This window comes from Erithacus rubecula (assembly GCF_903797595.1).
Source record: "Erithacus rubecula genome assembly, chromosome: 5".
Taxonomy (NCBI): Eukaryota; Metazoa; Chordata; class Aves; order Passeriformes; family Muscicapidae; genus Erithacus; species Erithacus rubecula.
In genome coordinates this window covers 46,584,430-46,612,279 of record NC_136687.1, presented here as the reverse complement: position 1 = coordinate 46,612,279, position 27,850 = coordinate 46,584,430, and the positions used below count along the sequence as shown (strand labels likewise).

At 40.4% G+C, this 27,850-nt stretch overlaps 1 protein-coding gene across 1 annotated transcript in view; it reads left to right on the top strand.

Annotated features, from left to right (window-relative positions):
• ARHGEF38 (Rho guanine nucleotide exchange factor 38) overlaps positions 1 to 26,105 on the top strand; it is a 40,599-nt gene extending 14,494 nt beyond the window's left edge. The window contains exons 4-14 of the mRNA XM_079306773.1: positions 3,545 to 3,692; positions 6,616 to 6,633; positions 10,640 to 10,839; positions 11,340 to 11,473; positions 13,094 to 13,198; positions 14,357 to 14,479; positions 16,904 to 17,224; positions 18,994 to 19,134; positions 20,267 to 20,465; positions 20,647 to 20,906; positions 21,629 to 26,105. Of these exons, the coding sequence (XP_079162899.1) occupies positions 3,545 to 3,692; positions 6,616 to 6,633; positions 10,640 to 10,839; positions 11,340 to 11,473; positions 13,094 to 13,198; positions 14,357 to 14,479; positions 16,904 to 17,224; positions 18,994 to 19,134; positions 20,267 to 20,465; positions 20,647 to 20,906; positions 21,629 to 21,814 (1,835 nt within the window). The 3' untranslated portion in view covers positions 21,815 to 26,105. The remainder of the gene's footprint in view (positions 1 to 3,544; positions 3,693 to 6,615; positions 6,634 to 10,639; positions 10,840 to 11,339; positions 11,474 to 13,093; positions 13,199 to 14,356; positions 14,480 to 16,903; positions 17,225 to 18,993; positions 19,135 to 20,266; positions 20,466 to 20,646; positions 20,907 to 21,628) is intronic.
• The last annotated feature ends 1,745 nt before the right edge of the window (positions 26,106 to 27,850 follow it).

Here is a 27,850-nt window from a genome sequence, read left to right as displayed (position 1 = left end):
CTGGCACAGCTGGAGAGATTTAAGAAGTTACCAGCACACATCAGCTCTCCATGACTGCTTTCTCAGTGCAGAGGCACCTTAGGATGAGCCACCTTAAGGGATCAGGTGAGAATTCTGAATTTGCTTCAGTGCAATGTCATATTGTTTGGTTTAAAAAATTGAATAGTCCAGTTTAAAAAAACTTTCATCACTTATTCAGAGGTCAAGAGAGGCTATTTCTTTCCTAAACTGACCACAGGTAACACCTTATAAAAAGTCCCCCTCTTCTCTCAAATAATCAGGTAAAAAATATCAGTTGCCACTTCACTAAGAGACAGGATATTAAAGTGTAAGAGGCTTGGGAAAAGTGTTAATCCTAGCACGTCTCAGTCTGGTTTGCCAAGGCAACAGCTTAACGTAGTTTGATACGTCTGTGTTGCTTGGCGGTATTTCAGTAAAAGTGCATCATGATGAGTCATACTCTTAATAAGCAATGTTCTATTCTAGCAGGAAGTGCCTTTCTCACAGCCAAGAGAATCATTCTATTAGTTCCCTGCCACATTCAGAAGTAAAGACAAACAATTTCATCCATCTATTAGGGTGTATTTCTCCAGAACCAGTCAAAGAACCATAAAAATGCATGGGGTCATTGATCACGGAGTTGGCTAACTTATGATGGGAAAAAGGTTGTCAAGTAAGGTGTGAGACATTCTTCCAAAGGCTGAGGCAAAAATAGCAAGAATAATTGCATCACTGTAAGCAGTAAGTCAGTAGGTTTATTGTCCTCTGAAAGTACACCAAAGTAGTAATATTGTTTTCAGGATCTTCAGTGTAAAAGTTGTTGAAGCAAGTCTATAGAAAAAGAACACCCATCATATTCTGTCATGTTTAATGTATTTTAAAATCTTGCATTGAAGTATCTTACTTTGGAAGGCAACCCAGTCATGGTGAGGAGGTTCAAAAGAACTGGTAATTCACTACTTTGAAAGCAAAACCATGTGGTTGCTCACGTCTTATTTTAGTCTATGTTCTCCACACGTTATACTATGTCCGCATTGACAAGTGGTAATGTCCAATAGGAGCAGAGAGTTTCTGCTAAGGAGATGGTATGCACACTACACATTTTAAGATGTCTTACTTCAGCTTGGCTGTAGCCTGCACCTGTGTATTGAGATGCCACTCATGGTTAGACTGCATAAGATGTGCCCTTGGAGTCTTTGGGTAATTATCATCCCCAAAGGGATCCAGTTTGTGTCACTGTGACTGCTCCACCACACAGCCAAGGCATGGGAGATGAGGACTAATGAATTAATGGTTTCAAAACTCATCTCCTAATCTGAGCTTTTGTAGCTCTTTGCTGATTTTTTTCTCCTCTTTGTTATGGATGCATATTCTTCATATTCCTCTGTATATGAAGGAATATGAAGACTTAGCTTTAGCAATTAGACTCCTTCCTCCCTCTTCTACTACTGTCCTCACTGAGAACAACTGGGATAAACTGTTTTGTTACTCAAGCCTTCCTCATAGGAATTTCTCTTTAAGATTGACATACTCTAGAAGAGGCATCAAGGAGATTTGTATCTCTCAGAGTATTTTTAAAGCTGTGCCAAATTCAATGTGGTTTTGGTCCATAAAGCAAGTATCCACAGTGATATGCCCAAAACTCATCTGATTTAGTCCACACAGCTCAGAACCAAGAAGGACTTAAGGTTTTAGAAATTTATCTGCTGTCAAAGGGCCCTGTTCATGAAATCAGCACATAACTTTTTTCATCATTGAGCATCAATGGAAATATCTGTCACTGTGGCACAATAGTTCAGTGAACAGAACTTTCCCAACCCTTTCCTTCTGGAGAAGATAATTTTCAGCCTGTAGTATACACTGAAATGAGCTGCAAGGTTACATTGCATTTTTCCTACTGAAAACGTGACCTCACTTGAGGGCTTAGCATAATGTAGACCATTCTAAGCACTTGGAGCTCTGCTTAATGTTAGTGAAAATTGTGAGAGCTCATGATCTCTAGAATCAGGTGCCAAGCTTGCAGGATCAAGGTTAAGGCTTGTTAAGATTTCCCCTTACGTTGCTGGCTAATAAAGACCTGAATAGAGTTCATGGGAAAGGCAGGCAGTAACGTGCATTTTTAGCCATCAGCATTAGCAGCAAGCACCAGGCAGAGAAGACAGCTGAAGAGCATTTAACTGTAGGATGCTGGTGCTTTTCTGACTTTGTCCTTACAGTAACTAAAATGTACTGTGGTGGTCTCGGCTGCTCATTGTTTTTTCCCTTATTCGCACCTGAAACCAACATGCATTAGACAGCCCAGTTAACCTTTGCTGCTAGGGGAGAAAACCCAGGGCTGTGTTACTGTGGTAACTGAATCATTTTTCACTTTAAGATGGAGCAGTTCAATGCAATGTATTATGGAACAGCACACTCCGGTCAGGATGAAACATGCAGGATGCCTGACAGCTCAGTGCTTGCTCTGTGAATGGAGAGCTCCCAATTAATGCAGCATTCAGCTTTTAACTTTAATAATCATTGCTATAACTCAACAGGAATGTTTATAAACATCTCTTTGGACTGGCTGCCACATAGATATAATTTTCAGTAAATTCCCGACAGGAGTTTTCAGCATTGCTGTTGTTTATTATATGCATTTCCAAAGATGCTGTTCAGGGGGCTGCTGCATAAGGGTGTAAGAACTGAACTAAAATCTCAGCAGAAGAGATGAAGCATGCCTTCCCTGCTCAGATTTCTTACATACACAGCAACAGACACAAGAGTTTTAGGCTGAGAGAATTAGACTCCAGAAGTAAATGGGAAATGAATGTAGGACTATTTTAGTGCCTCTAAAATTCCCAACTGTTCTTTATGGGAAAATGGTAGTGTGGAGGACTGGAAATGGAAGTGTTCTCTCTCTTCAGTTGTATATAAACCTAGATATGATATAAAAATGGCTGTAATCCATGGTGGTTTTATTTAATTAGGGGAAGGGTAGTGGTTTTTCTTCTGTCTGTGGAGAAAATTCTCTAATCTAGGTCATAACAATTGCCATTTCAGGGTTTTGCAAAACAGATAAAACTGAAATGGCTAATGGAAGATAGAGTCATTATTCCTGTTATTACCCATTTGAGTTCATATTCATGAAAAAAAGTCAAAAGGAAAACTAACAGGCTTACATTCATCCCTCCTGCCAGCCCATGACACAAAAATGGTCTCCCTTTATTAGTTAAGCTCTCCTGTGTGTTTTCCAATGAAGGGGCATTAAGCTGGGGCAGTGAATTAAGAGGTTGTGTTTGAAGGGGTGTGAGGTATAGAGATTTCATGCTTTTCCCCTGAGGGAATTTTTGTGCATTAACACTGATATAATGGTGCCTGGCTATGACAAAGATGAGCAGCTGAGAAATACATGTAATAAATAATGCACATAAACACGCAAGATCATTTCTAAGGGAAGTAAAGTAGAAGCCAGCCTTTTTAGCTCACGGCTAATGTGGTGGAATAATAAAACTCCTCCTGAGCTGCTGTTGTCTGACTTGACACGCTTTGTTTTTCTCCTTAACAGGGGAAGTGTTCTTGCAGATTAAAGGCCCACTAGAAGACACATATAAAATCTATTGCTATCACCATGATGATGCACACACCATGCTGGAATACTATGAAAAGGATGAAGAACTGAAGCAGCATTTAAGAGACTGTGTACAGTCCTTAAAGTAAGATCTTTTCAAATGATGATTTCCGTCCATAGTCAGTTGCCTGGCAGGGAACATTTTAAATGGATGTAGATGAAAGGTCCCCTGTAAATCTGGAGTTTTATAAGGCTTGCTGGGAGCTCTGGCTTATGCTGCTTTCATGAAAAGATGACAAGCCAGAGGCCATGATTAGATTTCTTACTCTCTAAGATGGCCAAAAATAGCTTAAGAAAGGTTGCTCTTTCCTTAGTTTCAGTGCCCCATACTGACAGAAAAAAAAAAAAAAAAAAAAAAAATGCTGCATCATATCATGGGCTATTGGAACACCTTTTCCAGCTCCCAGGAAATTTGCTGTCCTCTGTCTTCAGCAAGTCTGCTCCTGGAATTGGAATGGCCTGTTATGGAGCTACTCAAGTGCACTGGCAATTCTGGGCTGCTGCTACAAGGCCCCTGGATCTGGAGCTGCTGTGTAGTTCCCAGCTCCTCATGATTGGGGTATTTGAGAGGAAACAGTGGTGGAGCAAGCTGCCAGTTCCCACCAGAGGGAGGTGCTTTGTGCTATTGGTTCCAATGCCAGCCCCTCAGGAAAATGTGTACAGAACTGGGGATGTTGTCAAATAACAGATCCATCTGTCTTCCAACACAGCTTCCTCCTGAAGCTAGTGACAGGGATCAGCTCATCCACTCCATGGAGAGTGCTTCTCTTCCCACCCATAAATCCCCTTGTCCCTCACTTTCCCACAAGCATCACACAGCTGTCAGGAGGGAACATGCCATAGATTCACACCAGAGGTCTGGCTCCAGCTCCAGGAAAGGCCCATGCTGCATACTTGTTGGAGAGATGTAAAGTTTTCACAAATAAAGGAATGTACATCAGCATCAGATATTTCAACCAGACCCTAATTTGTGATTGGTCTGCAGAGATGTGTTAAGACTTAGGAGATGGGAAGTATGACCAAGTGAAATCTGGAAAGAGTGGCGAAGGAAAATACTAATAACATTAAAAGAGAAATGTTTGCTTTGAAGACAGATTATGTTGAAAATGAAGTTATCTTGTAACAAAGTGTATTTGCAGGGTTCTCAAGTTTTAGCTACCCTGGAAGTTAAAAGAAATAAATTTTCATATAAACTCAGGTCTTCAGGCTAATGGATGGCCAGGTATTTCCCCTAAGTGGGTGTTTTAGTGCTGATGCCTACAATAATCTTTCCTGACTAATCAAGAGAAGCCACTACTGTTGTTCATTTATCTGTGCTGCTGAGGCAAGGGGACTTGGAAGGAAATAAAGATAAAAAATAATGTCCATGTACATCCTAGGGTGGATGTTGCCACTTGAATTCCAGAGCCAGCAAGAGGTACTTCTGTTCCAAAATCACAGCTGGGCTTTGTGAATAGAAAGGATATTTTGTGCTGAGCCACTGTAGCCTTTGCTAGCAGGAAGTGACAAGGACTTCCTTACAAAGAAGCCTTGTTTTGTCTTATTCTTTCCTGATTAGCCTTTAAACAGGAGCCAACGATAAAAGCACTGCTGTGTGTATATTATGTTGTGATTTTTCCCAGTGCCTGAAGATTGCAGTCAATTGAACTATGAAGACCTGAAAGTACATGCTGAAATTCAGAACTGTGGTCATCTAAAACTGTTACTACCCAATTGGAGAATATTTGCCTTAGGAAGAAAACTATGCAGGGTTGTTACCAAATAAGTTACAGGCTGTTTTCAATTGTGAAACATAACAAATGTAGGGGTTGGTGCTGACCATCTTTGAAAAATGTTCACTTGTAAATTTTTTTTCTTTTCCCTTGGAAGGAATATTGTTCTACTTAAAAAGTCTTAAATGAGCTGACATTAGTAGGGGCTTCTGTTCCTCTGCTGAGTAATAACTGACATGTGAAAAACAAGTTCTATATCAGGAGCAATTTGAGAGTGGCACTCTGCACATCTGTACAGACAAATCAGATTTAATTAGCTGTGTTGAGATTCCTATTCCTTTTGACTGAAAAGGAAAAAATCCATCCCAAAATGGAGGTGTCTGTATTGGAGACATGTGCAAATCCAATTTCCGTCGAGTCCCGTGTTTCAGCAGCGATTATGCAAACTGGGGATGTTGTTTGCTAGCCTAGCCAAAGAAATGCAGCTGGTAAAAATGAAAGGATGCTGGCAACTACCTGCTCAGCTTTCAGCCTGAAGTAGCTTGGTCAACTATTGCAGGGGCAGAGGGAGGTCCTAAGCACACAAAGTGCTGACAGTGCAGGAGCGATGAAAGCAGCAGCAGCTTCCAGATGCTCAACTAGCACTGGTGGGCCAGGAGATAAGAGTTCAGGCAGTCAAAAAAGTGTGGCTGAGGATGGAAAGCCTCAGGAAAGCCTGATGCAGAGATGGAGAATTTGAGGGAATTCATGCCATAAGAAAATATTCTATGCACACATTTGCAAACTACAATTTTAAATCCCTGATGTTTTCAGTATATGTATCAACACCATCCTACTCCTGAGAGGTTTCAGTTGAGGTGTAATCTACAAAAAACTTCACGGCTTCATTGACTCTACACCCTGAAAGGCTGAAATGTATTCTTTTTATTTTAAAAATACATTTCTGTTTGAAGACAGTAGAGATGAATGTACATATGGCATGATGTCACCTATAATTGTTGGCAGAGTGATCCAAACTTCCCTCTCTAAAGGTGTGAGGACAGGGCTGGGTCTCACAGCCAAACCAGGTTTCTGACAATCCTTTCTCATTTAGGGCTGTCCATTCAAAAAGTTGTAGGGTCAGATTCACCAGTCCCCTCTGGCTGTTTTGTGCAGTTCAGCTGACACATAGCAGCCATAAACCTAAGTTAACCAGCCAGTCACAGCTACTTGGTGCAACTGAAGTGTATCTGAGAATCTTCTACAAATTCTCTTAGGAGGAATCTAATGCATGTTTTGTTTTCTTCTCTTTTGCAGAAAGAGATACGAAGAAGAGTAAGTACTATGCATTTTTTTTTACATGTAAAATAATTTTTAAATTATCTTTAATTTATCTTTAGTATATTTAAAGCTGTACAGGTGGAAATTTTAAGAACACAAGCCTTTTGTGTCAGTATAACCTGGAGATTTTTTCAGGACATATGCAGAATGCTCTGAGGTTTGCAGGAGTGTTTGTCATCAGCATAGTGTCAGTCTTTGAAATTCATTTTCCTGTCACAATTTAGGCAAGCCTGCAGGTAAAGCTGTTTCTAAGCTGACAATCCCTTCAGTAGCCCTATAGGAGAAGCCCACCTTAGGGTCTTCCCCCAACAGTGGCTGGAGGAACATCAGAAAAGAACAATCTCATTGCAACTTAACCAGAAAACTTCTCCAGCCACTGATGAGTTGTGGTTAAGGGACTTCTGTGTCAAATGTGACATCTTTGAAAAGCTGTAAAGGAGAATTTATCACTGCAGCTGCAGTTTGTGGACATCCAGCAGGTTGGGTTCATTGAAATGCAGCACTGCCTGTAGTTACCTGCAGTGAGAGGTCAGAGGAGGGGTTGTCTGAACTGAAGAGAAAGATTACAATCCCAGACAAAATGTTAGAAGAAAGGTGGAGCAAGTGTGGTCTATACTGGTAGGAGAGGAACAGGCCTGTTTATTATAACTAATTTGTTAATTAGTCAGTCAATTGCATGTTATAACTATGATCTGCATAAAATACACTTTGAAAGACTTGCATTTTGAAACTCTACTCTTGGGGGTTTCAAGCTTTTGATAGGAAATTGCTTTTCTGCATTTTGTTTTGATAAGGGATGTTCTGTGTACTTGCATCCCACAAGCAGTGGGACTTCAAGAGATACAAAATATCCAGAGGGCCAAAATATGATCATGTGAGACAGAAACACATATAGAAATACACAAGACTGGCTGTTCTGCCTCGTGTAACCCTAATAGATATGAATGCCTGGGTTTCTCCTTCAAACAGTTTCCAGTGGAGTGTAGGAGACAACTCACTTTCTGAGTTTAAAAGGACTCTTACAAAGCTGTGTGGAGTGCAATGAACAGGTTTAGCTGTGGGACCCTCCCTGAGCTTGGCTAACTCACTGGCAGGACACTCAAGTAGTCCCATCATCTCCAAATCAGAGGTTGCAGATTTGCAACAGCCCTTGGGCAGGACAGCACCCAAAAATCTGATTACTGTTGAACTGGAAAATGCAGCGTAACTCCCTCCAAATGGTCTGTGATGTTGCAGCTCCCACACTGCTTTTCATTCAAGCATGATCAAGAAAACAATTACATAAATACCAGACAGTGCAGCCCTTTGCTAGCAGCTCAATAGGTTAAATTCTGCTTGGCTTAACAACTGTGCAGCCTCAGTGAATTCCCTGGGTTTGCTTGAGAGACGTATGGCATAGTGAATTATTTGCCCTACATGTCTTGTACTAAAATAAAGCCACGCATAGCAGACCATGAAGCCCAAGATTCTGAGTCCTGCTGCAGCCTGAATCCTGCACACCATTTCAGAGCTGGCAGCTGCATATCACAGCAGCCTCAGCCTGGCTGTACCATACTGTTGTGTTTGCCACTGGACAGAGCTGCCTTGTAGTGACAGCAAAAAATGGTGAAACTAAATCCTGCCTCACCTGCCTTTGTGTAGCTCACCACCACGGGCTTTTTAAACAAGTGGGAATGTGTCTGTCTGCATTAGAGACTGTTTTGTCGGGAGACAGGAGGGAGGCTGTGCCATGAAGCTCACTGCAGTTTGCCAGCTGCCTTTACTGCAGCACCACGGTAATAATTTGCTGTGAGATTAATACAGCTCCATGTGACTTAGAATACTTGCTAAATTCAAAATAACATGGGGGAAGGCTGAAGTAGCATCACAAATGAATTATCAATTTAATTTTCTGCACAATGGATGTCACAAGGCGTTACTCTCCTGCTTGAGTCATGTGGCAAGGCCATGTCCTGCCCAGAGGCTGGTGGGTCCTAACTGGGTGCATTGCAAATGGGACTGTCCAGGGAGAGTGGCTATCTCAGCTAATCTTGCTGGAGAGAATTAGATGAGTCAAACTTGGTGGCATTTAGTGCCCCAGGGAGTCATTATCTTATAACAAACCTGCTATCTCTCACACCATATTGCAAGACTGTGTCATGCAGATAGGAACAGAGGGCTGTTTTATCACTTGGGCAGCTGTCCAAAGTGCAACTATATAAAGAGAAGACACTTGAAGATTTTTCCATTCATGAGGCAGCTTTTATAGATTTGCATTCATGGGGCTTTTCAGAGAAAACAATAACAATTTAAGATTTTTTTTTTTTTTCCATTATTGCTGCCAGAAGCTGAAAGAAGGAAAAACAGCTCTCTATTTAATGTAAGATACAGGGAAAATGAGGGGGATTGAAATGATGAGAAGGTTTTGGGACATGAAGAAGCCTTAAAAGGCATCTACTGTTAGGTTTTTTTTCATGCAGAACTTTTTTACAGATAATGCCTATTTGAAAGAGATGGTTTAAATATGCAGATGTCTCTTCTCAAAGGCATTCAAATTGTTAGTTAATTAGTCAGCAAGTAGGGATTGGCTCTTGTACTTTTTACACATATAAAAGTAGGAATGAAGTGATTTTTTTCTTTTACGCTTTCTGTTGCACAAAACAATAGATGTCAGCCTGCAAAACCATGTGGCTGTTCCCTATTTTTTGTACTTTCCTTCTACATTGTGTTATTTCATCTTTCCATATGCAGAAATCCTTCTTTGTCTACCCTTAACTCTTGCATAGTTAATGTCAGAAAACCCTTCCTGCTCCAAAAGAGCCTTTTTGGGCATGCAAATGGAAAGCTTGCTCTGCTTTTTTGCCTTCCACCCAGCAGCTCATGTTTAGTTTCAATGGGGAGGTGCCAGGTAGCTGGTGCTGGATCTGTGCCTGGTTTGCTGAGTGTGCTGTCATGAGGGGAGGCCATGTCCATGTCTGTCCTGCTGCTGGAACCTCAGCAGTGGCTGGCCCTGGTCCTGGCCACCTGGTATTACCCATTCTGGGGAGATCCCATGTTTCTCCCAGCCACATGGAAGGTAATGAAGGCATATGTGGTTCAGTCCTTTCCTGGTTCCTTTGAGGGTGTTGTGACAGCCCACAAGCTGCACAGCCTCTCCCATTCCAACCTGGAGAGTGTAAGCAAAGGCTTTTGCCTGGAGCAGGGCTGGAGTTCAGCTGGCTGGGGCCCAAGAGCTCAAGGGGCCCTTCATGGTCTGGGCCACTGGAATGCCTGGGGATGCTCTGCTGCCCCTGCCCAGCCAGTGGGGATTGAGCTAGAGCCACAGAGCATCCCTGTGCCCATGCTGGAAGCTGGGACTGTCCTACTCTCATCCTTCTGCCACCCTGGCCAGTTGCCTGCTTTGCTTTTATGTAAAGGAGTCTTCCAGCAGGTTGGATCAAGGGTGTGTGGATATCCTGCGTGTTCAACATTTTCCCAGGCCAGATCTGGTACCCTTTGGAAGCTGAGGCATCATTAGAAATAGCTGACTGACAGCCAGCAAAGAAAAAACACAGGTGAAAAGCTGTAAAGCTTAAGGGTGACTGTGCCAAGTCAGGGATGCTGTGAGAAGGAATGCACTGTGAAGAGGCATCCCAGTTACTCACAGAGTGGAGATGTTGCAATTTTAAGCCTGAGGGCCCAGAGCAGGATGTAACAGCCCTCCTCACATTCTTTTCTCAAACTTCCTGTTATTTGTTCTTCCACCTACATCTCCCTTCCTGGGTGTTATGATGTGTGAGTTATACCACATGCACCTTTAAACTGAGTGGGACAGTTTCAGAGCTAATGTCTAAGTAATAGTTCAGAACTGCTAAGTTCTGAAAACAGAAAATTCAGAGACCTGGGATGTATTTCACACTGAGGGGGTGACAAGAAAGTTTCATTTACAACATCACAGATGCATCTTATTTTTAGACTAGAGTAGTAAATGCAATTTAAGGAATTTCTAGTTTTGTGACAATTATTTTGGTGTGAATTACAGAGGAAAGCCAAATCTAATGGACCTGGGATCTCTGTTGATCAAACCAGTGCAACGGCTGATGAAATATCCCTTGTTACTCCATAAGCTCTTGAACTCAACTCCTGCTTCTCACCCTGACCACGAGGGGCTACAAGATGCCCTTTTTGCTATGAAAAACATTAATGTGAACATCAATGAACTTAAAAGGAGGAAAGATTTAGGTAAGAAAATAGCACAGTAAATTCTTTCTTTGTAGGTTTAGGCTGGCCAATACAAGACATGTTTCAGCTCCAGATATTTCACTACATCAGCTTTGGCTGGTGCCACCCAAGTTGTGTAATACATTGAGTTTCAAGAGGGTAACAATGCCTTAATGTCCCTTGTCCTCAGCCAACTGTCTTACCTGACTGTTAACTTCAGTATGAAAATAGGGAAAGAATTAATGTTATAATGTCTGTAATGCAGTTGCAAACATTGATAATAATTGAGATGCAGTCATAGCAATATTTTTTTTGGACTTGTCAGGTCAAAGCCCTAATTTCCCTCTTCCCAAGATTAGTGTTGATGTTGGGGTTTTCATGCTCTTGAGCATTTTCTCACAAGATTACAGCAAATGACATCAAAGTGTGTGCTCTCAAATGGTTTCATATTTGTGTGCCTGTCCCGGTGAAAAGTCCTGTGAAATACAGACTACTGATGTAATAAAATTCTCTGTCTGCAGTGATGAAGTATAGGAAGAATGACGATGATGAAACCCTTAAAGAAAAGTTTTCTCGACTGAATATTCACTCCATTAGCAAGAAATCCAAAAGGGTCACCAGCCACCTGAAAATACTGACAAGGGGAGAACCTCAGGTACTTCCTCATCCAACTGCAGATTTGCATTGGCAGCTTCAGTTCTGTTTTTGCACTGGGTGTTTTTCAAAATGTGTTGGAAATGGAGTTTGTGGTACTGCGTTTTTTTCCTGCCTAATTTATAAAGTAATTTTCTGACTGTCACAGAAGACAGGAAATATCTTTGTGATTGAAATAGAAAATAATGTAAAGTGTTCTCCACCTTTTCCTTTTTTACACAAGAGTTTCTCAAACTTCTTGTCTTCAGCAAAGAGGAAGTGAGCAGCAGTTTTGTGGAACTCAGCCTGAGGTCAGCATTTTGCAGATTCCCTGGCAATAATTATTGTCAGGGCTGAGAACAAGTTCAGTCCATCTTGCTCATGTTGTAGCATTAAGGTTTGGAATCCACCAAGGAAGATGAGCAATACCTCTAATTAGGAAAGGCCACGGGATTTGCCTCTACATGTGAAAAGACCTGGAATCATCAAAACTACAGAGACAAAGAACTCTGTGATGAGTCTGATGAGTGTTGGGCAGCCAAAAGCAAGATGCTTCTTCATAATTTCAAAGTTGTAATTCAAAACCTAGCAGGATAAACATTTTCAGGAAAGCTTAAATCGAAATCTCAAAGAAAATCAATTACAAATGACCTTGAAAATGATATCCAGCACACTTCACTGCATGAGATGGCAGAATATACAAGGTCACTTGCCTTTCTAGATGTGTCTTTACAAGATATGTGCAGTTTTTTCCTGAGTTGTTTTTTATCAGCGTTTCCCCTCTTTCTCTGATTCAAACCACCCACATTTTTTTTTTTTTATGTTCCTTTACTTATACAGTGGAAATTTTTGTATTCAAATGTGAGAGACACCAGCAAGGCTATAAAATCAGAGAAAAGGGGAATTAAATTTGATTAAAAGGATGTGTGATTTTTATTTTCCTTTGCTTTTTTTTTTTTTTTTTTTTTTTTTTTAGAAACTTCTGGTTTATGTTTTTTTGTTTTGCTTCTAATTAAGCTTAAAACATTTGAGGATCATTTTAGTATCAGAACGCATCTGTTAGAGATTCAGCCGTCTCTCCTGCTTAATTAGACGGAGAAAGTTCTTTGGAACACGCCGAGACCCTCGCGGCAAAACCACCAAGACACGACTCGAGGTTTCTGAAGCCCTGCAGGGAAAGACGGGCAGAATGTCCGCGCTTTCAGGTGTTCCCAGCCGGCACGAGGAGTGTCCCGAGGCCATTCCCTGTGCAGAGAGGCTGTCCCGGCGCTGGGATAACAGCTCCATCTACAGCCGGCCTGCGGGAGAGCGCCCAGCCCGCGGCAATGCGCCGCTCCCGAGCATCCCATCCCGCTTCTCCATCCTTCCCGCAGGCAGTGCAGCAGCAGAAACCAACAGGAAAGCCAAGCGTTTTGTCGGCACACGCCCGTGGGCTTGTCATAAAGCAACTCCCCGCTCCCACAAGGATTAAAAAATGAGATTCTCTGCCGTGTTGCCCAGCGGTTTTGACTTTTCTTGAATTGCAGCTTGGGAGAATTAGGGGTTGATCTGTTTTCAAAGGGAGGAGTTCAGGGATTTTTCTAGCAGCGCTCTGGATGTTTCTTTTGGGCTGCCAGAATAACAGTGCAAATGTCTCTTTTAGGTGAAAGATCGAACTTTTAATAACGAAGAAAAGTTGTTTCAAAGTCTAGAGAAGACTGTGAAACTGTGTGTGAAGAACATTTCACTCTGTTCACAACATCTCCAGGTGGGCACAGCCTTTTTGCAATATGTGGTCATAACCAGTTTGACACACATTTCTGCCACTGGTTGGGCAACACCAAATTATAAATAAGCAGGGCTATCTACATCAGAATATTGAATAAATAAGCTGTGCTGTCACTGCATTACTGAGCCCAAGGCAAAGAAGTTTTGAAGCCCACACTTTTGCATTTTTCCCCCTGACAGAAGCAGGTTCTGTGGAGACCCACAGGTGCAGATAAGATGCTGTCTGGTGGCACAGTCAGGACTTTCAATCTGTGTGAAGCTCTCACCCCCACCTTCTGCAGCAGAGGAACAACTGCTGCTCATTAAAGATTGAAGAACTGAGCTGCAGCCACACAAATTAAAATGCCCTAAAATACATATTGTGGATGGAAGGAGTCCTTCACTTTTTCTGTGTTTAGGTTGTGTTGAGGGCTAGCATTAGATATACAGAGTGCCCGAGTTCTCTAAAATGTCTTTGCTTCAGTCCTCTTCTCCAGAGAAGAAGGTTGGCTTGTCATTTATCAACCTGCCTCTCCCACGGACTACTTGCCAGCTTTGTAGATGGCATGAGGCCTGTCAAAGTTTAAGTGCTCCCTAAGCAGGCAGGGATGTTTGAGAGATAGGCAAGATCAATAACCAGCTGGCCAGGGCTTATCACAAACTCACTTGTTTGGTTCTGCAGACAGGGAAAGCCAGGGAGCTCAGCCAGTGGGGGCTGTTGCCTGGAATGGTGCTGACAGATCCTTATCCAAACAGATCCACACTTCATTAAGATTTAAATTCTGAGTGACTGAAATACACCACTATGGTCCTACTTAGTCCCCCAAAAGAGACTTTTGAGGATGCCTGCTAAGCTGACTTCTCACTGAGGAGTAGCTGACTTCCAGTGGGGATATTCATTGGTTTAGGGCATAGTTCTTTCAGTTGAACATCAACAACTTGATTCTTAAGTAGTTTACATTGAAAATAGACAAAGCACAGGAAAATATTATCACAGTAAACAACCTCAAAATGACTGGAAACTGCATAGCAGCTGCACAGGTGTCAGAGATGGAAAATATTTATAATTCATCAGTATTATTGCAATGGCTGCATGAGTGAATGCTGCATATTAAAACAGATCATAATAGTTTCATCTTCCTACCCTCTTTTCATTTAGGAATCTATACATCTGGCTGCCCAAAATATAATTTGGCTTCAGGAAATCCTGCAGGATAAAGATGACACAGAGAATGACTGTTTGGAAAAACAGACCAACACTGCAAATCTATGTGAAGAATTTGTAAGTTAATGCAATGACCAGTGTCACACAGCTATTTGTACATCTGAGAAAACAGCTGTATGTGAGGAAGACTAGTACAGAAAAGAGGAAAAAAAAAACAGCTTAGGAATCTCTTGGGAAAGATAAGAGGAGGCTTTGGTTGAATTTCTGTAAGAACTAAGATAAAATACAATATGAATGCATTGTATTTTCCTTAGAAGAACTAAAGAAATCAAGCTAAATTCCTGGGTTTATACTAAAATACTTGTTTTAATTTTTTATCACTAGAACAATCCTGTATTTGTTTCACCTGAACTTCAGAAAAGAGCAGCAGATTGTTGCTTTGCTACTTTTGTTACCAGCACTTGCAGTTTGAGTGACTTTTGTGATTGATATTGTGCTTATGTACCGAAAATCACAGATCTGTAAAAATCTCAGATTTATTAATTGGGAAAAGGCCTCTCAGATCATCAATCCAGTTATTAACATAGTGCTGTCAAATCCTTCATATAGGGAAACCATGAAAAATCCAAATATAGCCCACAGTAATTAATAAATAAATTTTTAAAAACATTTTTTTAACTAGTCTTCTGCTTTCAGAATTAAGATGAAGTCTAATGCCTGGCTCTCATAGGACACTTAAATGTCTCTTCAAAATGGGGCAGGCTCAAGCTGGAAAAATTCAGAGGTGGAGGTCTTCTTACACTTACCTAGTTTAGTGTTGACTCAAATATAGCCATTCAGTCCTTTCCAAAACACTGAAAGCAGAGTCTGCCACTGATCAGAAGGCTCTTTGACAGACTACAACCTCCAGGATAACGTCAGGAAAGTAAGATGATGTATTTCTTTACCTTTGAAATTCTCACGCATGAAAAGTATCTCAAAAATTAATCACAGTAAGCAGAACAATATTTTCAATGTCTTTAAACTGAATGATTGCATAAAGTGCAAAATAACTAAATCAGTGATATCATTGCAGTTGTGAGTGTGTCCTGTATGGAAGCTGCTCCCATACTCAGAAACATAAAAGTAGAAGTAATTCCACAATAGATGAAACAGTAAACTTCTTTTTAGAAAAAAAAATTTTAACAGCTGCTGTTTCATGACCTAGCTACTCTGAAGGACTATATAATTAAAAAAGCCCCAAGCAAACAAAAACCAACCAACTAACAATTTTATTTAACTGTGGACATTTTAATTAATGATTGCTAATTTATACTTAATATCTGTTTATTTTTGTGTCTTGGATGTACAAGACTACAAGGATTCACTATCCTATGCATATGGGTTTTGGAAATCACCCTTGGCTTGACATTGCACACTGAGTAGATGCTCTCACTGAACAACCCATAGTGTTCCTCGCATGTTTTCCTGAAAGGTTATTATCAAGGGAAATCTCAGCAACAGGCTCAGGTTAATAGTTTGGGTTTTTCCCCCTTTGTGCATTTGTCAATAATGTATACCTTCCTCTCTCATTAAATTTTTTGGAAAATTTTCAAGGCAGAAATTCCCAGTAGCCTCTTTTTCAGAAATCAGATCCAGCAGTTTGGAAGAATTGTTTTCTTAATGCATCGAAAATCAGTTCTGCTGAACACAGCCCAGTTTTTCAGGTGGAAATAAAATAGGAGCTATTTAGCCAGTGTACATCATCTTGGCCTTGGAGAGCAACTCTGGGGCTAAAATGGATACTCTGTTATGTTTTTGAGAATGCAGAGGCTGCTGCTTTTTTGTTATCACATCCAACCCAACAATTTAATTCACACAGAATGTCCAAGATCTTTAATATGATGATGAATTTCACTCACTACAAGCCTGTGCTGTATTTGAACAAATGACTTACAAAAATAAATTTTATTTCATGCAATATTAATCCCTTGAGACAATTAGAGACTAATGGAAAAGTCTGAGGAAGACTGGTTTTTTTACCAGGTGTCTAATTTTGTTGATTACTAGAGATAAAACCAACAAGCATAACCTAATTTAATCAAATCAAGTGATTGTTTGTGTTTGCTTAAACAGGAATTGAGTTACAGCTGTTTCCAGGAGAGGTGGGGGGAAAAAAAAGAAAAAGAAAAGCAGCTTTGAGAGAATTCAAGGCTGCCACTTAATAAGACCTCATTGGCTTTAGACTCTGTATTGGTGTGGGCCTTCCAGCTAAGGAAATCCCAGCTTTATTTGACCACTTGACCACTCCTTGCTATTTTCTCCAGTGGCAGCTCCTTAGGTGCAGTACCTGAGGCTGCATGTAAGCTGAAAAACTGATACCTCTCCCATTATAGAGGAGATTCTAAGTCATGCTGTACCCTGCTGGAAACTGCCTCTGGCAGCAATACTTTGTGAAGAGTGATTAACAGATTGCTTGATGGGCTACATCAGGCTCGACCCCTTATGGTCTGAAGGACTGTATGAATAAGGTAATGAGTAGGTCTGGTTTATACTTTCCAGATGGCTCAGCTGGACAAGCTTGTCTTGAGTCCTCTCTCAGCACTGCAAGCCCTGTTTCCAGGCCCTCAGAAGCTCATCCAGAAGCGCTATGACAAGTTGTTGGACTACAACAGCTGCCTTCAGAGGTCAGCTGGAGAAGAGATGGACCTGACAAAGAAAGACTATGAGGCTCTAAATGCACAGCTAATCGAAGAACTTCAGGTATTCAACAGAGCAGCCAAAAATATTGTGTTGAACTGTCTACATTGCTTCGTCACCCTCCTCAGGAATATTATGTTTGAAGCACTTCAATCAAACTCTGCTGTCATGGTGCCTGTTCCAGTAAGTACATTAGAAACACGTATAGCTCTGCCTTAATCTGCTTTTTTTTTTTTTCCTTTCTGTATGCTTAGGCTAAAATTATGTAGGACACATATCTACAAAGGTACACTGATTTACTGATTTTGTGATTTTGTTTGTTCTGTTGAGCACAGTCAGATTTGGGGTTTTTTCCTTTGCAAGTTCAGTAAAGATTAAGTTTATAGAATCGAAATTATTTAGTTGGAAGGGACCTTAAAGACCATCTATTTCCAATTCCCCTGCCATTAACAGGGACACCTTCCACTAGACCATGTTGCTTAAAGCCCCATACAACCTGATATTTAAAGCTTCCAGGGATAAGGAACCCACGGCTTCCTTGCAGAAGCCATTTCAGAGCCTCACCAGTTTCACAGTAAACTAATGTCAACCTGCCCTCTTTCAGTTTAAAGCTGTTCCCCCTTGTCCTGTCACTACATGCCCTTGTAAAATGTCCCTCTCCAGCTCTCCTTAGGCCCCCTTTAGGTACTGAAGGCCACAGTAAGGTTACTCAGGAGTGAATTTTGAGAAACTTATGCTCTGAACTTTTGTCAGACCTGGGCTTTTCATTGAGACTGGTCCTAATGGAACTGTTCCCACTGTTGCAGTGATAGCAATGACAAGAATATTACAGGAAGGCAAAAAGAAGGCAGTTGCTAGCATTTCTTAGCATGTACACTGACAAACCCAGAAAACACAGGAAATTCTAAGAAAGTACATGAACACCTCCTTTGCTGCTAGACCTGCAGACTCACAGGTGACTGCAAAAGAAAAACAAGTTAGGAGATCCGATTAAATAAATTTTATGAAAATCAAGTTGCTCTAAAACTCAAATATGATGCAGAAACTCCTGCAGATGTCTCTTGGCAGTAATGAATAGCCTTGCCTGGAGGACTTGAACTCCCTGAAAGACATAACAATGCCTTCCAGACATACAAATCCACTCACCTGAACAGAAGCCAAGCTGCTTGGGAAACACACTCTAGTAAGGCAATTCTGGAGTATTCCTTTCTATCAAGGCTGGAACAGAGCACATTATAGTAAGGGGCAGCTGAAAAATTAAGCAAACAAGGTCAGGATCAAAACATAGAGCTATGGTGTTTAATGGGAAAATGAAGCTTTTTCCACATGAAGAGATTTCATCCCTGTAATTTGGTGTTTTCATGTCTTGAAAGCTGTTGTATTGGGCATTGTTTTCTGGAGGGTCTGGCTACAAAATTACCTTATTTTAATTTTTTTCCTGTTTACATCAGCAAATGCATTTAGTATTAGGTATAGATGAAAAGCACTTATCCAGTGACACAGAGGGAGACTTAGTTACCCAACAATTTTTCACCTGTTGGCAGCTCTCAGTTGCTCAAACTCACAGCTGTGGGATAAACTACTCCAAACCTTGCAGCACATTGGCCACACTGATAGCTGCTGAGATGCCCATTTGCATCTGAAAGCAGGTGGCTCAGTAGCATAAATGTAAGGCTCTTCATTTTCATCAACATTTAGAATGTTTTTTATTATTTAACTTCAATTGCTATGTCTTTTAAATGTAATAGCATCTATTAAAACTTTCTTTAATAAAGACCTTTCTTCTCTTACATCTCATATGTAGAGAGTGCACTGCTTATGGGCTCTGCAGAAAATAGACATAACTTGTCAAATTTCCTGACTCCTAGCATTCAGCCAATTAAATTAAATCTCCTCTCTCCAATTTCCCTACCATTTTGTATGTGAGATCTAACCTATATTTGTGTTTGCAGCTGTCTTCCTCAAGCATCTGTGAAGTGCAGAATCAATTGATAGAGGAGGTTCACAAACTGAATTTTGTAAAAGAAAACAGCAGTGCAACCTTTATTGAGAGAAAATTGAGCTTGGAAAGAAAGAAACCTGTTCCTTCTCCGGTGAGTGCCATACATCCAAACTGTGTATGAAGCATCCTCTTTTGATCACTTTTGAAACAAATCCATTTTTATGCTACCTAAAGGTTTGGCCTCTGTCTCTTCACTGTGACTCTGAATCAGGTTGTTGGAATGAAGTTTTCATTGACCAGTAACTTCTGAAAATTTTTCACTTTTTTTCATGTTAGTGTCTTGAAAATCCACTTGAAATTATCTTTGATTGCCTTTAATCCTTTTAACACATGGTAAGGCTAGGGTATATGTAAACTTTGGTAACTTCTTTTGTTAAATGTTCTTATAGTGCATCTTAGTCTTCTAATTCAGAAGATTTATTTTTCTTGTGCTCAGCTGTGGTTATGTGTACTGGTGTTTACACATATATGCACAAACATACACACCCACAACAGAAGATTCAGAAAATCCACTGGGAAATCTTATCAGATGTCTCTGGAGGTTTTAGGAGTTTCGTTTACAGTAAAATAAGGACCTGGGTGCAGGTTTACAGGAGAAGCTGGGGCAGTTGTAGAATTCCTTTCAGCATCAGTGAAGACACAGGTGCTCTTGCTTCTGCTCATTGATGTGCAGCACCCCCCTCCCTGCCCTCTAACCAACCCCTGAAATGAATATGCTCCCAAACATTAAATGAGGGCATCTTGCCCTCATTTAGAGAGGCAACTTCACACAAAAAACAGCCAGTTTGGATACCATTAATTTTTTTTTTTTCCTAATGTCTTATCATGCAAGTTGTTATGTGGTCTTGGCATACTTTAACCAATTTTTGGATTATGCTTTTTTGTGATATTACATAGGAATACAAAGGTCATGGCTACGGAAAAGCAATTAAGCAGGAGACAGCTCACATACAGAACACCACCTCCTTGAGAGCAGAGGACAGGCTAAGAGGTTTTTAATTAGTGAAATTCCTACATTTCTTTAAAATCTGCCCTTTATTGCTCACCTGTTAATATAGCAGTGGCACAGGTTCTTCCTGCATACGCAGAGGAGATTTGGTCCCCGTGTAAGTAACTCCTTGGTCTGAGTGTAAAAGCAGTGGGTCAGTTGCCACATGCAGCATACAGACTGTTACCTGGAAAGGGCCCCAGCATTTCTGAGAATGAATATTGTTTGTTTTCAGCTGGAGTCCCCACGCCAAACAGAGGGTGACAGGTCCAAGCTGTTGTCCACGTACAGCACGGAGTCGCTGTACCAGGCTAAGCGCAAGTGCCACGCCGCACAGGAATTCGATATTGACTTGCATGAAGGAGAGCTGGTGGCTGTTGTGGAGCAAAAGGACCCCTTTGGAAGCACAAGCAGATGGCTTGTTGACACAGGAAGTAAGTTCTCTGCACAAATATACCAATAACAGCTTCCCTTTGGGATATTAATTTCTTTTAATTCTGGCGCCATCTGTTTGCCTCTGTCATACTGACAGCTGCATGAAATGGTTGGTTTTGAAACTATTTTAGCAGTGTTTGCTGTTTATTTATTTTTCTGTCTCTTTACTCTGATTTCTAGTCCTCACAGGGTACGTGTACTCCTCCTTCCTGAGGCCTTACAATCCAGCCAAAGAGCAGAAGGCTGTAGCAGAAAACGGCTTGGGTGATGATGATTTTGATGACATCAGCCTCTTTGTCCCTTCACGGCCCCCTACTGACAGCAGCACAAAAAGTCCAGGGTACAAGAAGAGTGACAGCAGCTCACCTTTTCACTTCTGTGAAAATCCTACAATTAATGGCACAGGGACTGGTGATCTTTTGGGTATGGATGATCAGCATGTAAGTATGATACACACTGTGCCTGTTTTCTTCTTGTTCCTATTTAAAGTCCGAAATTACTGTTAGTAATTTAAATGGTTTCCTTTCACACCAGAAAAGAGTGGCACCGATCTGTCAGTGTGACGTAGGAATTTGTTACTTTCTGCTCTTAAATAGCTTCGGGGTAGGAAAAGAGCATCAGTTAAACTGTCAATTGCATTCCTGTGTCAAAGAAAACACACTTGCATTAGCCCACTCCACGTATGCCTCAAGGTTCTCATATGGAACAGAAACTTGCAAAGTAGCTCAGTTTGGGGGCTTTTCCAACTAACTTTTGACAAGAAAGCTGTGACAAAAATGCTGATCAGCAAGGCACAGAAGTGACCTATGTGCCACATTTGAGTACAGGTGCTTTAGGAAAGGTGATTCTCCACGAGGAAATCTTGCTTAAAAAGTCTTCATCCATTCTATGAAACTTGGTGTGAGCTGAAAACCTTACCAGTATTGTGAGGTGATGAGGTCTTGGAGCTTGGTTTGTTGTGGAACTCCCCCAGATGTGTCAGTTTTATTTTGTATTTTGGCCCTGTCTATAAACTGCAGGCTGTGTAGTTGAATACTGGTTTGTACATGTTATTACTTGTTTTCTGTATACAGAACTCCTACTGATACACAGCTAGCTACATAGTAAGATGTGGCCATGCTTTTCAGTTCTGATTTTTGTTTATGTGACTTTCCTTTTTCAGATCTTCTATGCTGTTTATGCATTTCAAGCTAGAAGTGATCAAGAACTCAGCCTTCAGGAGTACCAGAGGGTGAGGATACTTCGCTTTTCTGACCTGAGTGGCAATAAGGAATGGTGGCTAGCTGAAGCAAAAGGTCAGAAGGGATATGTACCATCTAATTATCTAGGGAAGATGACATATGCTTAGGAGGGGAAGGGCCTGTTGAGCCACACTCTCTGAAGCAGACAGAATAATCATCTGTTAGGTTTGTTTGCAAGCAAAGCAAGCTCACGAGTGATTGACAGAAGCCATGGTATCCAGCACACAGATGATACTGAGAACCTCCATTCTCCAGAAGCCATCACCTTGTCAAGACCTGAGGGAGGAAGCATTTAACAGGAGGACTGATAGTGATTAAAATGCTGAAGAGCTTGCTTTTCTATTACCCTATAATTTTCTTTTTTGTCAAAGCATCGTACATCAAGACTCAACCTACAAGTACAAATCACAGATGAAATTACATTTTTCTTCCATGATAGTTAGCAAATAATATTCAAGATGAAGAGAATTAGCCTTGAAAAAGGACAAATTCAGTCATCAGGGATGCTGTAGGCTGAGTTGTTCCTGAACTGTTATCTCAGTGAACACTGACGTATCTTAAAACTTGAGCTTTTTTGATTGTCTGTTTTATCCTCAGCTGCTTTTGTTAAGGACCTTTTTTCTCAGTGGAGATTATTGGATTGGGAAAAGGGCTTCATTTTTAAGGAAACATTTCAACTTAACACATACCAGGTGTGGTGGTACCAGTGACTAGGCCCAGGTAAGAAGGTATGTTTAGTTAAATATGAAAATGCAGGAAGGAAGAAGGGACACTAGAAACAGGTACTGTGACATAAAGAAGTTATAATTTTCAATTTAATTACACAACTGTTTTATATGGCAGAAACAGTTTGGAGCAATATGTAAGTGCCCCAGGTTTGAAATCCACACACATATGTTTCCACACTGACTGCTTTACTGCAAGATCTGTACAATGAAATGAAACCTGTGTTATTAGTCTTGGGAAATCTATTGGCTTAAAAAAAAAAAAAAAAAAGAAAGGAAAAAAAAAGTCAAGTGGTGCCTTTCAATGAATATTTAGTGCCTCTCTGATTCCTTAAGTCAGATGCAGGGATCATAATATCTAGTTAATAAGTTTCTTTAGGTTCCCTTACTGTAGTGATTCCTCGGTCAGGCTGGTGCCCTGCACTTAAGGTAGACTGAATGGTAACAGCAAACAGAAAAGACAGAATCCTTGTGATTCTCATTGATATCTAAGTGCTCGTCACAAGGAATTTCACCACAGCAATGCCAAAGTCCTCCAGTGACTGGTGAAGACCTGGTGCAAAGCACTGCAAAAAGGAAACAAAAAATTATGATTATGCCTGCTGCAAATAGTGTAATTGAAAGTAAACTCCTGCCAGACATTTTCTGTATTGCATAATTGCATGTACTGATGACTAAAATGACACCACAGTTAAAATCAAGGGCGGGAGGCAGGTAGTGTTGCTGATCGAGGGTATAAGGAAATTGTTTTGAAGCTTTTGTCTGAGTTTCTAGTTCCCATAGTTTGAAAAGTGGGGTTTGAAGATGAAATGATTCAATATGCTTAGTGTCTTGGATTGCAATACAGGATGTGACCAAAAGTGTATTCCATCACCATCTGTTGAGACCAGGTGGGGCAGTGATACTTATCTCCGTGGCACATATTATCTGCTAATGGGCCATCTGTTAAAACCAGGTGGGGCAATCATCTTTATCTTTTCCACAACCCATCCTCCCTCCAGGAACATATCATCTGCTAATGGCCCATTAAGTCCCACTGTATGACTAATAAAATTACATCATCCCACTGGGAGATGCTCCAGCCAGGGGGAGGAGCCGAGCCTTTCCTACCAAGATAAAAAGATTTGGAACACCAAGGTAGCCTTTTTCCATTGGATTCCAGAGGACAGCCAGACCTTTCCACATCATTCCAGGATCTTCAGAGGAAAAATGCACCTTCTACAGGAGCACTGTTTCAGCTGAACCACACCTGCCACTGCAGAGGACTGTAGCCACCATTTAATGGGACTGCTAGCAACACTCTGACTGACAGGGTGTCAGGTTGTATTCTGACTCTGTCAGTGTTTTTGGGATTGTTCTTTGTAATGTTGTATTTCTATTTTAATTTTCCTAGTAAAGAACTGTTATTCCTAATTCCCATATCTTTGCCTGAGAGCCCCTTAATTTAAAATATATAATAATTTGGAGGGAGGGGGTTTACATTCTCCATTTCAAAAAGGGGCTCCTGCTTTTCTTAGCAGACATCTGTCCTCCAAACCAGGACATTTAGTGAGATGTAATAGAAAATAACCTGCCAACCAAGAAAGGATGAGAAAAGTTAGGGCAGTTGCTACACACAATCGTTCCTTCTATGCTAATGAACCTGGTTTCATTTTCTTTAATGTCCTCAATTTTCAGATTATTTTCATAAAAGGGAAGAAGAAGTTGTCAGTCTTGCTCAGAGACTGAAAGCAGGAGATCACAGAGATTAAACCTGAAATTTGTGCTGGATAAAATCATATGATAGAGAAACTTCTAGAGTTCTCATAGATAGATATCCAGAATCTGGTGTGGGAATCTCTGTGAACTGCTGCTCAGTGAGTACTGAGCATTATTTTGTCTTATTGTACATCACCTCAGGCACTTAAATCTTGCTGTCCCCATAGCAAGCAAAAAAGGTTCACAATCATATTATGAATGGATTTAGCTGCTTTTATGGAAAGCTTCACCTTTAGTTAAATGAAGAACATGAAGTGCAGAGGGAGTATCAGCTTGGAAAAATGGACTGAAATACTCACCCCTACCCCTCTACTGCTTTGGCTTTTATATTTTGAGATTATGGGGAAGATACACACAAGAAGGTTTCCAGCTCTGTCTTACAATTTAGAATATTTTATTTGGAGATGATCTATACTTTGCAATGGTTGAAACAGTCTTAGAAATGACTGAATTGTACTTAATAGGCTTAATGCAGTCATGTAAGCACAATGATGAAGTTTTGTATTTCAGAGAGTGAAATTAATTAAGGGAAAGAGTCAGGAAAAAAAGATTTCTGAAGTCTTAGTGCTGAGAACTCAGCTTGAGTCACAGGGAGAGTTCCGATTTTGAGTGTTAGGTACATTCCTCATGAAAAATCAGACTCTGTGAAGGTGTCTCAAGGTCTACTCAAATGCTGCTCTCCAAAATATTCACTAGGTATCCTGATCTAACAAGGAATGAAGGATGAATATACTGGAGTTGATCACCTAAATTTCATTGAATTTCTGGGGGACTTGGGAACTCCTAGTAGGCCAAATGAAAATCCAAGTGTAGGATTAGGATCCATAATAATTTTTGTATTGTGGGATAATTATATGACTTTATTATAGCCTTATATCTTGGGATCCAGTAAAAGTATGTAATTAGGTACCCAGGTGGATTGGCTTACTCAATTTCAGAAATTCAAATTTAGCCATTATAATTCGGTATTATGAATATATTGCAAACTTTTACTTTTGTTTACAACAGATGAATGCAAGAAATTTAAAAGATTAATGCAGAAAATTAAGAGATGCTCCTTGAATCTAAAGCCTTCCAAATTAAGGAGTTAAGGAGAATTACAACAATTCATATTAGACTTGCTCAGTCACATTTTTGTTAAGACAGGATTGAATACTAGAAACTCAGCTGTGTTAGGGATCCAGAAATTTGTAAGAATATGCAATGGTTTTTGCCACTGGATTTTTTTTAATGTAGGGAAGGTTACAGTATTGTAAGAGCTTTCTTATTCTCATTAATGACAAAAGTGATTTATTTTGATTGAGGCAGGGACAGGCTGCAGTTTACTGGATTGATCTTGCATTTGTTCAAATGTGTGTTTAACTTGAGCTGTTGTAACAATATATATGTACAAGTACTTCCAAGATTGGGTCCACTCAAACTGAAGTGCTTTTCCATTCGGGGAATATTTTTACGTGTTTTATGTGCCATTTTTGTGCCATTGATAACCTGGAACCCAGAAAATGTCCAAGCCAGTACACAGCAGAGTCCTAGGCTCTGACCTCTGGCCCCTCTCTGCTTCACCATCTTCCCTTTGGCTGGATGGTGCTTGTGATCTTCGGGCAGGGGTTCAACTTTTCAATGCAAAGACAGATTGAAGAATTATTCCTTCAGACTTTGCATCTTTGGAAGCTTCACTGAGTAATTACCTCCTTCAAACACTAAAGTATACTTTTGTTGTCATTTTAAGATAGCTTTTAAAAATGAAGATAGATGAAGTAGACCTACCACCTGCACTAGAAAACTCAGCCATGATAATCCTTGTTCCCATAGATTTGTTACTGATACTTCCTATTACATTATTGTTTGTTGAGAAATAGTAAAAAACAAAATCATCTTTTAAATTATTGTAATAATAAAAATGTATTTTTGTAAAGATGTTTCTTCTTACTTATTTTTTAAACATGATTCCTTCCAGAAGCAAAGAGCTTTATAGGTTAAGATCTGCCTGAAAAGTTAGCAGAGGAAATAGTTGCCTCAGAAAAAGTGCTGCATCTCTAGGATGCATCCTAGCTTATTGATCAATACATTAGAACTTTTCAAGCACTATCAAAAATACTAAGCAAGTTTAAAAATACACTTCAAGGTTCCAGATGTTAGCATAGCTCTGTTCTTTTCCAGCTGCTCTTGAGATTGTGACCACTATGAGCTGTAGTAGATAAAAGTTTGTAAATCACAGAGCCTTGTGTTAGACCTTTCCTTTTAGACTCTGATATCACCAGCATTCCCTAGTCCAGCCAGAAGGTGCACTCATGGAACCAGAGTAACTGAGGGTATCAGAAGTTGAGCATTTATGAAAAAATCAACATATTTAAGTGGAAGCAAAATACTACCCCACCACGTTCTAAAACATTTAAGAGAAGTCAGGCAGTAATTTTTATAGCAAAGCACAGAGCAATTTGGTTTGGGGATAGAAAAATCACAGGATTATTTTCTACTTATTTTTACTAAACAGCAGGCATGTTTCTCAAATTTCAGGTGGGTATCCCTTCTTCCTGCCCTATACTACATTCCTCTACCTGACACACTACTTCAGTCAAGCAAGCCTGTAGAACAGACTCCTTTCCTGAAAATACAGTTGTTAATTCCATCCTAACTATAACATCAAAGCAGAAAGTAACTGTTCCCTTCAATCTTCTCGATTTTTCAGCAGTGCCTATCTAACATATTCAAGCTAAACATATGATTTAAAAGACCTGGTCTGTGCTATAAATCCTTTCTGATATAATACTTCAAAGAATCACAATCCTAACTGACATTTTCATACCAACAGAAGAAGACTTTGTATTTCATTTAGGAAGCTGGGAAAGTCACAGTGGAATAAAGTCCTTTGCTGATGCAAACTGTGCCTGTATTGCAGATTTTTCTAATGCAGTGCTATGGATGAGTGCAGCCAGACTTGGCCTTATTAGGGCAAAAAAGAGGCATGCACAAAAAACACAGCATCACTTATTTCATGCTGAATGGAGGGACCCTATAGTCAATCTTGGCCGGAGTTATACATGCAAAGACATCAGGGCACACTTGAATCAGGTCTCAAGAGGATTCTAAATGGCAGTAGCTACCACAATTTAAAAACAAGGATCATTATTTTTCTGCCTGTGTTCACCCCATTGGTGGTACCTAAAATAATCAGCACAGTTGAGATGTAAGCTCCTGCACTCTCACAAGCAAAGCTCTGTGTATGTTCAGAGGCAGGATGGAGGCAGCTAGCACCCTGAACACTCCCCTGGGAGCAGGTTTTACTACTGGAATGAACACTCCACATAGGACCACTCAGCCATTTAAAGAACTTATCTTCCACTACTTCTTAGTGTAGGCAAGTCATCTGATTAACACTTAGGAAGAAAATATGCCTTCTGTTTGCAAATAGAAACTGCTTCAGTGTCTTTTCCTACTATGCTACCATTAAAAACCCTGTGCTGGAAAGGAAGAAGGATGGGCTGATCAAAAAGCTGTAAAAGTTCTGGATTCCTCCTCCTCATGCTGTTATTTTTACACAGCCGTGAAAGCTGCAGGCATTACTAAGATAAAACCTTTCTTTTTTTTTCCCTCCACAGGAAATAATAGCTGAAAAAATATGCAAATTTTCCAAGCAGCTGAGACAATCCTGAGTAAATG